Source organism: Vidua chalybeata, chromosome 5, assembly GCF_026979565.1.
Source record: "Vidua chalybeata isolate OUT-0048 chromosome 5, bVidCha1 merged haplotype, whole genome shotgun sequence".
Taxonomy (NCBI): Eukaryota; Metazoa; Chordata; class Aves; order Passeriformes; family Viduidae; genus Vidua; species Vidua chalybeata.
Genome location: NC_071534.1, coordinates 8,135,865 through 8,154,761, shown reverse-complemented (window position 1 = coordinate 8,154,761; position 18,897 = coordinate 8,135,865). Strand labels below are relative to the sequence as shown.

Below are 18,897 nucleotides of genomic sequence, written 5' to 3'. Positions count from 1 at the left end.
AAGTATTTTCAGGTATGGAGAGCTCTGCATTCTTTTCTGAAACGTCATTAATAACTCCACTAGGGAGAATGACTTGGTGTTGTTAAAATTATGAGGCTACTTGGTTTTGCTGAAATCACGGAGCAAGTTGAGACAGTTAATTCCTTAGTTGGAAATGTTTTCTTCAAGTACAACTTCTTAGAAGCATCTACATGCTCATGAGCACTTACACTCTCATAAAGATCCTCTCCCTTATTATTTTATAAAAGTAAAATACATTTTTAAATTATGGGCAGAATTTTTTAAGAGAACAAAAAAAGCAAAGCTTCCAGCTTTCAAAAACTTGAAAAAGAACATTCTGTGGATTCAGAAAGTTATTTCTGAAGATAGATGTGCCTGCAGCTAGGAGCTAAAATTATTCAAAATTCATCATCTTTTATCTCATGCTGTGGTGGTATGCACTGCACACTGCACTGTAGGTTCAGTTAATGTGCAGTAATTGTTCCATCAAATAACCACAAAGGAGAGATAGCAAATATTATTGCTTTCAAGAACCAGAGTTCACTCTGGGGTCACACACCACAGAGGCAAGAAGCAAAGAGCATTTCAACCCCAGTGTACTCTCTAGACTTCAGTGGGCAGCAGGAATCACAGGGTGGGGGAATGCAACAAGCTGCTGCTAATGAGGGAGCAGCCCAAGCCCTGGGTGCTGCCCAGCTCTGTGGCTCCTTGGGACAGGAGAGCTGCCTGCAGAGCTCCTGTGTCCTGCCACTGCACTGAGCCAAGGGGCCCAGCAGGAGAGGGGAGTGCTGAGAAGGCAGAAAGTGCTACCAGAGAAAACCAGCCCAGAGCCCAGGGACAGTTTTATGTCCTTGCAAAACTCTGAAATCAGGTGCAGGGGGTACAAAAGTGAATGTATACTGCTGCTAAATGCTTATTCCTGAATTTGAACCCAGTTATTTTAGCTCACTTTCTACTCTGTTCTATTATGTTTATTTATGTGGCTGAAATATTGGTTTCAAAGAATTACTCCCAGTTTGAATTTCATGTACCAAACACTGATAAATGAAAACTACCAAAACTAGAGGGATTCCATTTGTAGATAATAAATTCAACAGAAAAACAAGGAGAAAAATATTTATGCCTTCCCTCACATTAATTTCTAAGTCAGATTTTCACTTCAATGTGCTCAAAGGAGTTGAGTGGTATGCAACAACTCCTCATGCACTGAAGGAAAATGAACTTTTTATTAGCAAGACGTATGGCTTTGTGACTTACTTCCTACAGGGAAACCAACTCAACATCCTGAACAACTAACCAAGTTTTATTAGTGGACTATACCTTCACTGCACATTCTATGCTGTAGATTTCCAGAGCTGTAACAGTCTTCCAGACCTCCTAGAATATATTCCACTGCAAAGGCTCTTGCTCATGCTGTCATTGGTGTGCACTTCTTTTCAGCAGGTTGCACCACACCATGAGGTCCAAGTGAGCCATGGCCACATCATGGACATTGATGCTAATGATCAGCTGTGCAGGGAAGGTGGTTTTTGTCTTAAACAGACCACAACTTTAAGGGAATGAAACCAACTGATTGGTTGGTTTCACAGAAAATTCTTAACCAAAGGAGAATCTGGAGCCCCACTTCAGGAATAAAAATAGGATACAGCAGAGTAATAATGAGGATGGACAAGTGCTCCTCCTAGAAAGTATCTAGGACATTTCAAGCTGTAGAGGAGACAGAACTATATTCTCTTTGCCCTCAGCACTGAGCCTTTACATCCTATCATTGTCTCCTTCATCCATCTTTCCTATTCTAGTTTCTTCTTCCTATCCCCTTTCCTAGCCTATGGCCCGTGCTTGTCACTCAAATATTTGGCATCAGAACTGTCTACTCAGCCAGTGCCAATCCTCCTCTTGCTCCATTCTCTCCTGGCTGACACTTAGTTTGCTTAGTTCTCTCTATTTCCACTTCACAGCCCTAGACCCAAAGCACAAATCCTTTCCCTCAGGATCTTTGTGTGGCCATCCCAAATTATTACTTCCTTTGATGGTCCCCATCCAAATCTGGAATAGAGTAATAGAATCGTTAAGGATAGAAAATACCTCCAAGACCATTGAGTCCAGCCTGTGACCCAGAGCCTTGTCACCAAGACCAGAGCACTGAGTGCCACGTCCAGGCATTCCTTGGAAATCTTCAGGAATGCCCACCTCCCTGGGCAGCCCCTTCCAATGCCTGACCATCATTTCAGTGAAGAAATTCTTCCTGATGTCCTCTGGTCCTGTCATTAGTTCCCTGGAAGCAGTCACCTTTGACCACAAGGACCTGACCCCTGTGCTTGCCCCCTTCGTAGTTTTACCCCATTTTACCTGCTACCCCTGAAGCATCTCCCAGACTCATTCTCCTCACCTTGACGTACCTTCAGATCCTTCCCTCCCTACATTCAACCTCCCTGTCTCAAAGTTTTCATTTTCTTCTCATTTTCTTCTCTCCAGGTTGGCTCCTCTCTCATCCACGCTAGAAACAGCTCGCTTGTCTGTGGAGTTGGGGTTGTCCAGGCAGGCAGCACCTGGCCCAGGACAGGCTGGGCTCCTCTCCTGTGGCTTTATGTGGGAGCAGGCTCAGACAGTCTCTGGAGCTGGATCTGCACATCTCAGACTGCTTTGAAGAGCAATAAGAAGCTCAGGACTACTAAATCAGAAGTGAACTCTTTGCTGATGGAAGAAAAAGACCTCTCTATTGATAGGAAGAATTAAATTACAGTGAGGCAGGTTGCCAAACACAAAGACAGATTGCTACTAAGGCTCTGAAATCCTTATCATTCATGGACTTGAAGCAAAAGAACTCTCAGAAAGATTCCAGGTGTGTCTGAAACTATTTTGGCATAGAGTGGATTAAGTTTACCCATCAAGGTCTTAATTTCTTAAAAAAAGGCTGAATGCAATTTTACAAATTTTTCAAAGTTTGTAATTTTAAAAGTTTCAGAGGATTTTGGTAAGGATGACAAAAAGTGCAAAAGCAATTTCATAGCAAATTTCAGATTTCTGCTCCATTACATGACAGCAAACTGTTAAAGTAAATTGAAAAAACAAATCACCAAAATGTCTTTAAAACACAGAAACCAGTGTGTTCCTCTCTACACTTGTTCTTGGAAATGGATGAACCGCTCTGGCTGAAATTTGCCAAAACTTGAGCCTGAGTCAGACACTTAGCATGTAAAATTTCAGCCATTGGTTACATTTTGGCAACATTTTAAGGAGTTAAAAACATGTCCTAATAATGATAAGCACCAGGCAACCTTAATAATATGCGCAGACATGTCTAGAAAATACAAATAATTCCCCATTTGGCTCAATGCAGCACACGTCTGACATGTTGCCATAAACGCTTCTTTATCTTTTCTACTATTTTTCTTGGCTTAAATATTACAAATGTTAGACTTCAATGCCATATAAAGAGGAGTTAATTGTTATGCAATTTGAAAACAAAAACTGTTTGGCAAGGCAGTGCAGCAAGTTAAGTTCTATTATGAGGAGCAGCAGATGTTATCTATCCTGGGAAAAATCCCAAGCCTATAGATTGATCAATGAAACACAAAATGCAGAATTTAAGTCAAAGAGATAAGGCCTTCAATAAAATTGTTACCATTTAGATCAAGCCAGGCATTTTGCTGTCTTTGGGGAAGATAACACAGACTGTTTCCTCCTGGAGCTCAGAGTATCTAAACAGCATCCTGAGGTTTCAGCCCATAGCTTGGGATGATACTATAATTACTTCACCTGATGGCAATTGCCACTGCAACAGCCATCATGCAAAAACCTTTGCTTTACAGGTACTGGGTAAAGAAGCTTCTGGATCACTGAGTGTTGTTGCCTGTACATAAGGCTTTTAAGGAAAAATAAGAATAAGGAAACTTGGATTTACAGGACTGATGCCTATTAAATTGTACCTATTCCAAAGAAAATAATGGGGAACAGAGTAAAAAAAAATTTCCTAAGGTGCCAGCTTGATGGAAAAGGAAAAATAAGTTGTCTTTCTTATGACGTGCCAAGTTGGTGAAACTAGAATGTGTTTTGAATAGAAAGGAGATAAAAAATGGTATCTGTACTAGGTGTGATAAGAAGCCAACTACTTTGATTTTAGAGCCTGAGTGAAAAAGCAATTTAATGTCATTATCATGCAGAATGTAACAAAGGTATGCTGGCTATCAGCCCTGCTGGGGTGCATAAGCAAAACTGATTCAGGCAAGGAGATGTGAAGTAGTTTGGATGTAAAAAGGGTGCTAAAGAGCTGTCTTATGAAACTGCTCCCCAGCGAGCACCAGGTAATTCCACCCATAAACCCCGATTCTGGCATATTGGTGTAACATTCGTATCCAGCTGGGTATGAGACCACCTGTGGATCCCACTGCGCTCATCAGTGACAACAATGAGCTCACATTCTCTTTGCTTTATGCAAGCATGTTTTCAGCAATACATTTAGTAACTATCTGTAGCTGTTGACAGGGGGAAACCTAATAAATCCAACAAGATAATAACTTAAAGAATTAAAGTAATTAGAATTTCACTGAGCAGCTGCAGGATTTGTCTGACTCAGCCTAATTATAGCCTGAGCACATCAGAAGGATCTCACCCTATGAGTAGGTCTGAATTAGGCAGAGAAAGCCATTGCAGAGCCCAACAACCTAGACACAGGAAAACAGACACTCTACTACTTTCCCAAAAGATGTCATATAGCTCAAAGAGACAATGAAGTCAAATACAGATAAGAGAGAAAATTAAATTGAATGTGTATATGATGTGTATTTTATAAATTCAACTCTGCAAAGCAGGAATGTCCGTAAGAGCAGAAATCTGATAATTCTGCCTAGTGGCCCATTGCACAATGCACTTTTTGCACTTTTTTTTTAAATTAGGATACCAATGAACCCACAGTCTTATAAATAAAGAGAACATCTGCATCATGAAGCACTGCTTGGTCACTGATCTGACAAATTTAATTTAAAATTTAATTCCTATTACCCTTCTCAGAACACAAGCATATTTAATTCTTATTACCCTTCTCAGAACATAAGCATATTTTATGAATAGCTGGGCTTACACCATTAACTTCCTCTCCAGCATTCTGATCAAATACATCTGCTGTGCCACTTACATGACATTTCAAAGACTAAGGCTTAAATGCAAACTAACTAATCCCCACGAAGTCCCTGCGATGAAGATCGCTGTTGGCTTCATTCTACAGAGGAGGCACAGAGTACTCAGGTCTGTCTGACAGATGGTGGCCATACCAGCACTGACTGGGAAAAGCAATAGTGGGCTGATAAGAAATGTGATTTGTCAGCTTTCCTCCCTGGTTGGTGGAGCACACACTTACCTGAGTACGGGGCACACTGGGGACCACGAAGCAGCCTTTGGAAGAATTGCTGGAGTACAGGGTGGCCAAAAAGCCACGGGGCAGGAGGCAAAGCATCACTTTCACCACCCATAAACTCTAGCTACACAACTAAGAGCTTGCAACAACTTCTCCTCTCTGTTGGCATTATTTGATGGGTATAAAAGAGCTGCCAGCTGCCCCTCCTCCCAGAGCTGTCTCCTGTTTTCTACACCAGTATGCACAGACTATCTCTGAGCTAGGTTAGAGACACCATTGTGAGCTGCAGCTAATATACCACCCTTGCTAGGATTCCCAGGTTTTTAATACAGGTGAAAATTGGATAAAAATTGAAAGAGGGGAGATTTATGTAAGATATTAGAAAGAAATTTTTCATTGTGAGAGTGGTTAGACACTGGAACAGGTTGGCCAGTGACGTGGATGTCCCAACCCTGGCAGTGCTCAAGGCCAGTTTGGATATGGCCTTGAGCAAACTGGTCTAGTGGGACGTGTCCCTGTACATGGCAGAGAGGGTTGGGACTAGATGATTTTTAAAGTCCATTCTAACCCCTTAATATTCTATGATTCAATTAAATAGTACCAAAAATAAGACATTCTTGCAATGCTTTGCAACAATACAGGTGAGAATTCAGAGAGGGAGCTAAAAAGAAGCCTCTAGCTGAAGTGTGAAGGTAAGGAAAGACCGTGTGTGATTCTGAAATAAAAGCCAAGGATTTCAAAGCCAATGTAGCCCTCCTGTCAGGCTGCCTGCAAGGGAGCCAGACAGAGAGTGTCTGCTTGTGGCTCTGGAGATCGTTATGGTGCAAACCACTGACACATGGCACTTTTTAAGGGAGTATCTTTTTTTCTTAGAAAGAGGAGCATGAGAAAGAAAGCAGACTTGTGTGTGCAAAACACAGGGTAGGCCTGCCAACACAATACATATTAGCTAGAAACTGCTCTGTGTTCAGTCAGCAGTTGCATGACATTGAGGAGATTATGCCACCAAAAAACTGTTTGACCTTGAAAAAGAAGGCACTTACGTGTCTCCCGACTTGCGGTAATTCTCAGGACATTCCAAAGACAGGCAGCGAAAGCCACCCTGGATGTTAAAGCAGGTCTCATTGAAAGAGCAGTTGTGGCTTTCTGCAACACACTCATCGATATCTGCCAAATGGAAACAGGGCCATGGATTAAATACATGCTTTTCCTCTCCTTGCAGGTGCCAGACAATTACAGTATCCTATCATGGGGTGCAATTAAACATTACTACAGGATTGCAAGGGGAGGACAGAAGAACAAAAAAGAAGAACAGTAACCCAACCAACCAGCAAGAAGAAAAGGAAGAGCAGCAGTGCCACTAAGTGGACAAGACCTAAAAATTTGCTGACATGTTTACAGCAGGATATTTCCTTTTAATGGCTAAACTAACTCATAGCATTTCACCGTTGGAATCTTCATTGTAAGAATTTTTTATAATTATTTAATAATGTTTCTAAAAGTAGTCTCTACTGAATTACATTGTAACTGAAATTTCCTGTATATTTATTATAAAAGAATGATTTCTTCAGAGATGTTGAGCTGATGTGTACTTCATTACCTATAATGTCATAGGAAAGGCATTTTTTAAAATACAAAAGCTGCTAGAACGTGTCAGAATTCCACAATCCAGTGAGGATTGTTATTACTGCAGTTATTGAACCCACCTTGGCAGTTGCGTGCATTGGGTGCCAGCCTGTACCCAGTGGAGGGACAAGTACATTGAAAGCTCCCAGGAATATTAATGCATCGAAAGGAGCAGATATGTCCTCCAGTGGGCAAAGCACATTCATCAATATCTGCAAGAAAAAAACACCACTAATTTTCTGTGTGTTCATGACATTCAGCCCAGTGCACATGAACAGCGCTCCTGCTATCAGCTTGAAATACAATTTGATGATTCTAATTTCTTCTTCTTCTAATGAAGAAGATCATCAGATAGGTGTGGCTCTAATCTTTGCTAAATAGCAAAGATTTTCAGGAATAAATGGAACTCTGAAGAAAATTAAAAGCTATATGAGAGCTCAAGACACAAAGTAATGGACGAGAGCAAGCCCTTTACAGTGACATGTATTGTAGTGCTTTATAAAAGGGAAGGAGAGGAATAGTTTTATCCTTGTTTTTACAAAAGGAAATCAAAATTAGGTGTTCTGCCAAAGGCCTCACTGTTTAGTGAGTCTTGGAGACCTAAGTTCAAGCTCAGGATCTTGTCCATGAGGTCACACCCACATCTTCCTTATAATTGACAACACATTAGTTCAGAACCAGCCACAAAAAGAGGATATATAAACTACTACCTAGTAATATAATGTATTACATATGTAACACATAAATATGCTCATATCTCCACTTGCTGAAGACTAGAAATTCTGGTAGTTCCTCAGGAAAAAGACAAATTTCTGTCAAGTTACAAAAGTGTGCCCAGCTACAATTCAGTGTAAACAGCAAAAATGACAGCATACATGCAAAGAGATGCTTCTAGAAAAGGACACGGGCAGGAGACCTTCATTAAATACAGTTTCACAAGAAAATACCCAAGAGACTCAAATGTTAAAATGAAAAATTACATGGAATTGCTCACGTTTGTTATGGCAACAACAAGAAATGCCCACCCACCCTTTCCCTGCAGCACTACAGAGCTCACCTTCACACGAAATGCCATCGATGTCGCTGAGCTGGAATCCACGGCGGCAATAGCACTGGTAGGAGCCATACACATTGGCACACTCTTGACTGCAGGGGTTACTCTCACACTCATTCAAATCTAAAATGCAAAGTTATACACCTGACCCCCGAATTTCTTGCAATATTCATCACCCCCAATACTGGAATAAGACAAAATTTTGGCAAGTAATTATTTTAATTAAAAAAGGACGGTACACGTCACTGAGTAACCTGGAAAGAGGGGACTCTCAAGTGTGTTACTCTTAACAGGCAGTATAGGTTAATTTGCACTGTGCTATAATTTCCTCCTGCACTTCAAGGTGTGAGTTTGGGAGGGAATCTTTAGGCCAACACTTACATTTTTGTGTCTGGATATCAGCAAGGCTGGTTTTGAAGGTTTTGAACCTGATTGAGTTGAATCACTCTTCAAAGTACAACAAAAGCAGATCCATACCCCTCTGAATCACAGAACCATTCAGGCTGAAAAATACCTCCAAGACCATCAAGTCCAACCTGTGACTGAGCCCCACCTTGTCACCCTGACCAGAGCAATGAGTGCCACACCCTCGGACACCTTCAGGAGGGGGACTCCACCACCTCCCTGAGAAGCCCTTTCCAATGCCTCAGCACCCTTTCAGGAAAGAAATTCTTCCTGATGTCCAACCTGAACCTTCCCTGGTGTAGCTTGAGGCTGTGTCATCTTGCCCTGTCAAATGATGCAGTCTAAGGGTGACATATTCAAGCTGTGGGCTATAGTGGCCTTGACGAAGCACAGCAGCATTCATGTAATCAAAGACACTGCACTGTGATTTCTCATGCAAGCAAAAATAAAAAAAACAGCTAAAAGAGCAATGAGCTGTTTCTCACAGTCCATAACCAAAGCCCTGACAGTCGTACCTTCACAGGATCTACTATCAGCTGAAAGTTTGAAGCCCATGGTACAAGTGCAGTAGTAGGAACCAGGAGTATTCTCACACTTGTGAGCACAGAGGCGGCCTGGGTAGCGCCTGCATTCATTGATATCTGCAATGATGAACACACAGAGAGGTCTATGGATTGGCTGGCTCACTGTGATACCAGTCTGGACAAGAATGCGATTATAAAAGTTTGACTGTTATTTTCCAGATTTAAATTTCACACTAAAGAGAGAAGAAGTCCTCAAAATGCTCATTTAGAAGCACCCCAGAGTATAATTGGATTAGATCTATACTGTAGAAAGTTGCTTTGATCTTCCAAAGGAATCTTTTCCTGTAGGTGCTTATAAAAATATCACAGAAAACAATTACACACACTCTCACAACCTGACCTTTTAACAGGCTAGCAGATAACATGTTGACGATACTAATACAGCTTCCTTTGAAGTATCAGCAATTCTTTAATATGGTTTTAGATTCAGCCAAATAATACAGCAGTCAATTTTACATTCTGATGACAGGGCTAATGCACAGAGCAGTAATATTCTCTACACAGGATCATTTTGTAAGTGCTATGGCTGCACATATTTAGGTTGATGGTGCAACTTACCAATACACGTCCTACTGATGACATCAAAGGTGTAGCCAGCTTTGCACTCACAGCGGTAATTGCCTGGGGCATTGATACAAACGTGCCCTTCTCCACAGGGCTGGTTAGAGGATGAGCACTCATCCACATCTAAAACAAAAAGTGATTTTAAGTACACTTCTAACTATTCAAGTTGAGAGAAGAGCAACATGTTAACATTTTTTTTTTTTTTTGGTCCTCTGGTGGTTATAAAGTGTTTTGAAACTGAAAAAAAGATGTTATCATCCTCTCAGCTTTTACATGATCGGAGTCACAAGTCCAAACCATTCACACCAAAGCAACTTAGCTCTAAGGTGTCCTTAATGTTGATGGACTTGGGATGAAAACAATGAAGTAATCAGGCAATCTTTGGAGGAATTCAGGTGCATTTTTTTTTATGATTCATACTCATATTTGTGGATCAGTTTTTCATCTAGTCTGAGATGTTTGAGATCCAGAGTCATCAGTAGTGCTTTGATAAGCCACTCACAGAAATTGAAAATCCATACAAAAATGCCTGTCTTTGCAAAAACCACCTCAGTTAAAAGCCAGCCAAAGGCATCTATGTCTTTCAGTGTTACTTGAATGGCTTCTGTGGGGCATTAAGTTGACCTTGTGTTATCTCTCTCTACTAAGGAGATTTGGGACCACACAGCATTGTTCCACTGACGCAGTCACAGCCAATGCCATTTATGGGGGTTGATAATCATTACTCCTCTTCTCAAAATGTAGGGTTTCATGAGTTTTATGAAGGACAGAGGGTGGATGCTTGTCATTCTTCACTTGCTGGGACTGCCATGAGGGAAAAAACAGGATCAAGAATTGACCATGGGAATGATAAAAACCTGGACAAAGTGCAAGACACTGGTAAACATAAATTATTTATGTGAGTTATTTTCTTTAGAACTGCTTTTTCTTCCCAGCTGTCACTCACCTACGCATCTCGTTCCATCTTCATTGAGGTGGTAACCTCGGCCACAGCTGGGTGAGATTCGCTGGCAGGTGAAGGAGCCATCAGTGTTAATACAGATCTGTCCAGCTGGGCACGGCATGTTGGTACTCAGGCATTCGTTGATATCTGCAAGAGCACGAGTCAGCATAACTCTTTCTGGTCTCAAGAGGTTTAAGGCAAGATGCTCTCGTTATGTAACCCTTCAGAGAAAAGTTCTGCCTATGGGAGAAGACAACTACTCATGACATTTAGCTTCACTGATACAATACTTCCAGAGTGAAGACTGGGAAGTATAAAAGCCATAGACACCACTGAAAAGCAGTGGAAATTTGGTATAAAACTTGTATGTGTTTCAAAGCCTTTAAAAGTCTCTCCTAAACGTACAAAGCACTGATCAACAGTTCAGTTCACCAGCTTAACCAATTCTGCTTCAGTCTGTGTGTTCTGATCGAGCTCTCAGCTTCTACATGATGATCAGAGTCACAAATCCAACAACAAAATCCCCTCAACTCCACATAGAGCAGCATTTGATACCCAGTGCATAAAGTTAGGCTGTGAAACTGCCTAAATGTTTTGAGCAAAGGCATTTTACGGGCCATAACTCTTGCTGCTGCAAATTGATGTGGCTGCACTGATGTCCATGACAGCAAGTTAATCAAAAGCTGCCATGGACCTGGCACTACCTGTGGCAGGCGTGCGCTTTCAAAGGGCTTGCTGTGCACAGGCACTGGCCCCCCTCATTTTAAAGGCTGCAGTTTTGTTTTCAGTCTGTTTCCAGTGTCAGATTTCAACACCACAGGAGAACAAGGGGCTGATAATGAATGCAACTTGGCAGCTGCTGCTGCTCGGCCAGTTCCACAAGTCCAAGACTTGCTATGCCAATGGGGGAATTAAAAGTTGAGTTGAGACTTGAAAATAATACTCAAGGGAATAACTGATAGATTTGTAGGTCACATTAGACAAATCCATATAAAGTCTCCTGGAAACCAGTAATTTTAATGCATTTATAGGAAGGCTATAATTCTGGTTTCGGGGAGTCTTGGAAACAAGGCATTGGCCTGACAAGATTGTCATCAGTCTTTAAAGTAAAACTCCTTTCCACAGTATATTATAACTGTCCCATCTTTCTCATACACAATAAGAATCCTGATGGGCTGTAACGTGGGACAGGCCTAGAAAGACCCACATGCCTGTAAAACCAGCAGACTAATATCAAAGGGTGTTCCAGAGGATGTCATTATTACAGCTTTCTACACAAACCTTTGGCTAAAACCTTTTGGATAGAGTTAGACTCCAAATAAATATATGACAGTTTTTAAAATATATGACATTTTTTTAAATATATGAAAATTTTTTACAGATAAAAAAAAATTTGTTTCAGATAAAACACCCAAAGATTTAAGCAGCTAACCACCTTAGGTAACACAATCTCATTAAAAATAGTGATCTAATATTTAAGTATTTTATTTAAATGGCTTTCATCTGTGACTCTTACCTGTGGGATCAAGGAAAGAGCAATGCATACACAGATGAAGAATAGGTTGAGGAGTTCAGAACCTACCAAGAGAAACTACAACTTTTCTCCCAGGCAACACTTGAGCATTCCCCAAGACAAGAACATGCCTTACCAATACAGTTGCCTAGTGCATCTTGTATAAACCCACTCATGCACTGTAGCTTGGGTCGGCAACGGAAAGATCCTGGAGTATTCTGACAGATAAAATCGGGGGGGCAGTTATGAGTACCAGTCTCACATTCGTCAATATCTGGTACATCACAAAAAAAAAATTGTTAGCAGGAATTAGACAGGGTTTTTTTTCATTACATTTAAAATATAAGACACAACTAAAATCATCACATAGATTAATCCTCAGCATACCTTCCTGGAATTCTGTAATCCAGGATCAATCTGACTTACTAGCTCAAAAAAGATCTCAGTAAAACCAGGTAGGTTAAGATTTTATTACAATTTCATTATTAATATTATATTTAGGGGGGGTGTCTGCACATATTATGCTTTACAAGTTTAGTTCTCACAACTAAATGATTCAAAACTATTATAGAGTACCTAAAACATCACATCCAGCACTGCTCAAGGCACAGCCTTGATTCAGCAGTGTGCTTAGATTTGAAGTCAGGAAGATTTAATTACCCAAGTGCAATTTTAGCTTTAAATCCAATGCAGATATTGTTAATTTTTTTAATAAGTGAATAAATTGGCCTTGATTCCCATCCATATTAAGTCTTGCAATATCCCTGCATTAACATGCTTTAAAATGCACATAAATATGACTTCTGCTTACTTTAATATTCTGCTCCGGTTCAGAATAGACAATGAATATTTCTGAATAAATTATCGTTCACATAAAGCAGATAAAGGAGACAACAGCAAATGAGGCTTCACTCACAAATGTAGTCCTGTCCACATAAAGCAACTAAAATTTAATGTTTGCTAACTGGCAATGGGATGAAATCTCCTAAAGCTATCAAAATACAGAAATTCTTCAGCAAAAGGATACCTCAGCTTTCTTATTCATGCAGTTGATACAACAATAGCCCTAGAGCTTTGTGGGACTTAAAAAATGAGTGTGGAGACCATCTGAAGTTTAGGCTGGGTTAATACTGAAGTGGGTTTAGTAGGGTTCTACATGTAGCATGGCTCAGTTATGTTACTTGGCATTTAAAAACCATACATGACTATTTTTATCACTATTAACATAGCATTAATAATTAACACTACTAACATATCTTACCCAGATAACTTTCTAACATTATTTGCAGGTATAATTTACTATCTGTACTCCTTTTTTTCCCAACAGAGAAATATGTTAATACTTGCCAGTAAGCTATTTGTTGGCCTAAATCTGATGTCATTCAAACCAATGGAAGTGTTACTTCAAAGGGATCACAGTTACACCATGATACTTTCAAAAACCTTGCATGATGTTCTGCAGGTTTGGCACTGGAGTTTGTTCATCAGCTTTTTTTTATTCAATCTATTAATTATTCATCACTGATCAGTTCCTACAGTAAAACCTTACCTAAAATTTGGGTTGAGTTAATTTACTCAGTGGAATGAAATTAGTTTATTTATAAACCAGTCTAAGCTTAGGGGGAACAGACTTTCTCATAGTGAAAACCAATTCCACATCAACTGGAGTTTGCTGCTAATTTATATCTCTGTAAAGGCAGCACGCCAGGTGAAGTTAGAGAGGCACATAAGAGCATTCTTTAAGCTAGATGGAACTTGAAACAAGTAACTTTTTTAGTAAGAAGGACTGTTACCTTTGTGTTCATATACAGCTAGTCAAAAACCGTGGTTTTAACCCCTTTACATTTTTAAATCCGTAGGAATGCCGTGATTAAGAAATTAATTCCTTTGTAACCTCCTAAGGATAAAAGCTTGCTTTCTTTTTCTAAAGATGCATCTACCTTCACATTTTCAAACTGAATCACCTGGTTGCTTCACTTGCCACACTTTGTTTCACACTCCAGAATGTGCAAACTCGATTCATTCAGGTGCATCTAAACCATCAGATATGCTCCAAGAGCAGGATTTAGGCACTCTGCTCACAAATGAGCAAGGAATTCCACAGACCAGACTGGAGCTGGCCAGAAATAATCGCCAGGGTATTGTGCACAGTGTGAGTTCTGGGCCTTGGTAATCACCTGTTTTAGTCCCCAGACCAGCTCCAAACATGCAACACAAACTGCCAGTGTGAAATGCAGTTATCTCTCCTGGAAGTCTTTGCAGCAGCCCCCAGCTGCATGGTCTGGTTATTTGCGAGGTGACAGGTGGAAAAACTGCTGTCCTTCAAGTGTGTGTGTGTCAGTTACGTGTGTATTTACCAAAGGCCAAAGAAAGAGCATGACATGATGATGTGCTTAGTTTTGAACTTAAGCCTGGAAGATTCCAGTTTCTCTGCACAGGACATACCTTTGCAACGACTGTCATCTGTTAGCTCGTAACCGGTTCCGCAGCTCGTGTCCCTCTGACAGCGGAAGGATCCCAACGTATTGACACAGGTTTGTCCAATGCCACAGTTGTGTGTCCCAGTGATACATTCGTTAATATCTACAATATGAAAAATTATTCAAAAGTAAATAAGAGAGAGTAAATAAGAAGCATGACGTCCCTGGGAAGAGACGAGGACGAAGGCTAGCTGTGGGCACACCTCCAACCAGGCGTTCCTCTGAGCATCTGAATTCAAAGGTGTGGATTTGGCCTCACATTCACATCCCACTACACAGCCATCACCAGGGCATGAGCCAGCAAAGACATTTGGACCCTGCTTGATACCAGGCCTTGCTGATACAGTGTACTTAAGAGGAAGTTTCACTGAGTGAGAGCAAAGACTCAGCATCATCTGATTGTCTAGTAGTAGATGATCTCTCCGGATATGTCTAAAGTTGTTACAGCTAGGATGTGTATACATGGTCTGCTGGTGGAGTTGGCAGTGTTTGGTTTATGTTGGACTCAATGATCTTTAGGGTCTTTTCCAGCCTCAGTGATTTCATGGTGGGATTATAGTGACTATATGAATGAGGCAAACTTTCAGAAATCCTCGCCTTGCTCTGCATCCCATCAACATATTGTTGAGGGTCTCTCTGAGCAAAGTTGTGACTTTCTACTTCATAGCTACTGATAGACATTTCCTTTGTGAATTTCTTTCTCATTTTAACTTTGAATGCCTAAGAAAATCTGACATCCATGTGTATTAAATGTAAAAGCTCTTTCTTTTTATATGTCCAGCTAGGTTAGTGTTAATCTGACCAATCATCGATATTTATTTTATATTCTGAAGTTTGTATCTGAGGTACTTAAGATTATATTTCCAGTCATTGTCAGAAAAAGGCACTCTTCATCTAGAACACTTGTCATCCTTGAATAGCTATGCAGGATGGGCAAAGTGAACAATGCCCAGGAAGGGCTCATATCCCTCAGCAACAAGGACCCTGGGCTCACTAGTTCAGAACCAAATGTCACATTGCACATGCCTGAAGTCAAATGCAACTTCTATCCCAGCCCATTTCATTTGATGCCACAGATTAGAATACGGTGACTTGGAAGGCACCCACAGGTATCATTGACTCCAACCCCTGGCCCTGAACAGACAGCCCAACAATTCCCCCCTGTTGCTGAGAACATTGTCCAAAGTCTCCTGGAGCTCTGGCAGCCTTGGGGCTGTGACCAGACCCTGGGGAGGCTGTTCAGTGCCTGACCACACTGGGGGTGGGCGGGGGGCAGGAAGAACCAGTTCTTCTTCTGGGAGAAACTAACAATCCTTCCTTGACAATTGCCATGCCACTCGTGGAATCCAGAATATTAATCCTTTCTGTCAACTGTGTCCTTAACAAGCTAAAGAATCCTACTCTATTTATTTTGTCTGCCTTATCAATAACAATCCACATTTACAAGAGAGAATGTTCTGTTTTGGTTTTATTCACAACAACAAATTCAAACTCTGCCTCTTCTCCATTGTAAATTCTCCACCTTTTCCACTGATCCTTTTTTAACTTCATCTTTCCACAATTCTCATTTTAACACTCCATTCAAATCAACTTTTTATGACTTTACCTCTTTCCCCAGCTGACATAACCATATTTTGCTTTCTTCTCTCTGGGTATTTTTGTATCAATTCTCGCTCTTTTAAAAAAAAGAATGTCTATAATCAAAACAATGGCTTTATTTCTTTTACCTTCACAGGTGATACCATCTGGTTGAAGCTGATAGCCAACAAAGCAGGAGCAGACGTAACTGGATCCTGTGTCTCTGCACTGCTGAGAGCAGGGACCACCACCTAATGGATATGTTAAAAGGCCTCATGTAATTAAGAGGCTCTTCATAGGAACTGAAACAAACCATTAATTTACAGGATATTTGATTTATTTAGAAAAGAAGTTAATACACATTTACAAAAGAAAGAAAGGACTAAGCACTGAAAGCTCTAAAAATTAATAAAAGAAGGGTTATTCTGACAAACAGAAAGAGAATACTACTAAGAATTTACGCAAAATTTGGCTCATCATTAAGAAAACCTTTTCTGACATTGTTAAAATAGAAATTAATATTAAAAATGTTTCATATTCTAAAAATAGAGAAAAAAATTATATACTTCCAACAACAAATATTTGTTGTAAGGTTGCAGATATTCTTAGAACAAACAGAACCCATGTCCTGTTTTTTAGGATGGCTGGATAGGGATTAAACAAAAGGTGTGAGATAGGCACAATCCGTGTGAGCAATTGCAGCTATAATACGTTTTTAAGTACAACAATTTCTGATGAGGATAGGGCCATTAATGCATCACTGAAAATTAGGTGGAACCATAGTTGTGTATTTAAGATCAACAGCTTCTGCTCTCTGAATCTCTGCTAATACTGTGAGCTCCATCCTGACACAGTAAAACCTGTAGTGGGAGTGTTAGAAGAACAGAATTAATTTCCCCATGTAACATGAAGGTGCTCCAAAACAAATTGCTGGAAGTTTCATTGCCTAGGAAATTTAAGTTTCCCCTATTAAAGTTCTGAAAATTACAAGTACTTTTGGCATGCCAAGTTTATCAGAAAAATACACCGTAGACTGAGCCACCAACTGGCAATTAGCAATACCAATCCATCTCCTCCAGGCAGCTGATTAACTGAAAAATACAACAACTGATTACATGAAGAAATAACGCCAGGAAAATATGTAACACATATTTCTATGTCATCTCTTCTAATTAGCAACTGAAGACAAGGAGGAGAGGCACTGCTGACTCTGGTTCATTAATGACCTGGTAGATATTCCCACTCTCTCCAGAGTGTAACAGCTGTAGAACATGAAGCACAGTAAATAATTTTTCAACTGGAATATAAGCCTATTAAATTGATTTTATCCTAAATACATTTCTGAGTTCTGAAATGTTGGCAGATAACAATGAATCACTGCTGTTTTAGGTTTACAGACATGTAAATCATATGTGACAAGCAATAAATCAGAATGCTTAGCAGAGCAATATTCCGAATGCACATTTCCAAGGAGACAGAGCAGCATGGCTATTCAGAACAATAGCCACTTTTGTCTTCCTTTTTTTCAGGTGATGCATCTCAAACAGAAACAAGTTTAATTTCATATTCAAACACCCTGATATTCAAACACCAAGAGAAGAATAAAAGATGCACATATGTAATATAGGATCACCATATTCTGAAGAATCCAAAGTACTCCACAGGTTCAAGGGTGACACTTCTGAGGTATTACCCACTAGAAGTTAAGTAGAAGTTAAATGTATTGTCTCAGCTTCAGTTGGATAAGATGAACTCCACTGTGAGCGACAATGCCTCTCTTGTATTTGGGCACTATTTAGGCATCACATAATGGACCATTACTCCTTGGAAAGGCTCTTCCTCATGTTTTTTTTTTTACCCATAACTATCCCAGGCAAAAGGCTTTGGCTAATCTCTAGATCTAATTTGGCTTCACTTTATTGAAAGCAATCACAAAAGAGCTAGCAGGACTAGTCACTTGACTCACCTCTGCAGCCATCATGCAGATAAGGATCTTCTTGGTCTAGTTCCTCCTTTGAAATTTCAACTAAAAAGAGGAGAGATAGGCATTAGAGGAGAAAGCACTTTTCTTCTCAAGGTAAAACACTGTGTGCTTGGGATGGAACTCACATCAGGGTTTTGGACAAACCAGAACAAAATTAAAAAGCATTATTTACATATTTTACAGCTATTTCTTACTTAAATTTGACATTCAAATGCTCATGGCCATGGGGCATTTTCCAGCTGACTGATTCAATATGAAAGTCACACTGTGATCATAGATTACATATGGACTGATATTTTCAAACACAGGTTCTTAATGTCAGACTTTTAACCAGAGCTTTTCATTTTCATTTTCATAAGGCATGTTGTTGAGGCATGCTTGGCTTCCACTGACTTTATAGTAGCTTGGGGTACTCAGAGATTTAATGAAAATCAGATTAACCTCAGTTATTTATTTAGACTTCATTTGAAAAAGAACTCCACACCTAAGTTTTTGGGCACATACTTAGGCATTCTTTCAAATATACATATATACATTGGAGAGTTTTGATCTGTGGTACTCCTGACACATGAACGTATTCCAAGAGTCCATTCTCACCACATGAGGACACACAAGGGCCAAACATCCTGAACCCACTGCATCCCCAAAGAACCAGCTAATGGACTTTCTCCAATCCCACAACTTTGAACAGGGGGGCAAAGGTAGGTTGGTAGTGTGCAAAAACACGATCCCAAAATACTCTGCTTACTAGCTTGGAAACTGAGGCTTGTTTCAGTGACTGTGCACGAGCCCATTCCACCAGCAGTCACTTAC

The 18,897-nt window shown here is 40.2% G+C and overlaps 1 protein-coding gene across 2 annotated transcripts in view; it reads right to left on the bottom strand.

The window, feature by feature from the left end:
* Positions 1-18,897, bottom strand: part of FBLN1 (fibulin 1) — a 74,553-nt gene that overhangs the window by 28,105 nt on the left and 27,551 nt on the right. For both annotated transcript variants that reach the window (XM_053942814.1, XM_053942813.1), the window contains exons 5-14: positions 18,067-18,126; positions 16,250-16,351; positions 14,488-14,625; positions 12,179-12,316; positions 10,533-10,676; positions 9,581-9,709; positions 8,954-9,079; positions 8,037-8,156; positions 7,060-7,191; positions 6,397-6,520 (exon numbers count right to left, since the gene is read on the bottom strand). In XM_053942814.1, the coding sequence (XP_053798789.1) occupies positions 6,397-6,520; positions 7,060-7,191; positions 8,037-8,156; positions 8,954-9,079; positions 9,581-9,709; positions 10,533-10,676; positions 12,179-12,316; positions 14,488-14,625; positions 16,250-16,351; positions 18,067-18,126 (1,213 nt within the window). The remainder of the gene's footprint in view (positions 1-6,396; positions 6,521-7,059; positions 7,192-8,036; positions 8,157-8,953; positions 9,080-9,580; positions 9,710-10,532; positions 10,677-12,178; positions 12,317-14,487; positions 14,626-16,249; positions 16,352-18,066; positions 18,127-18,897) is intronic.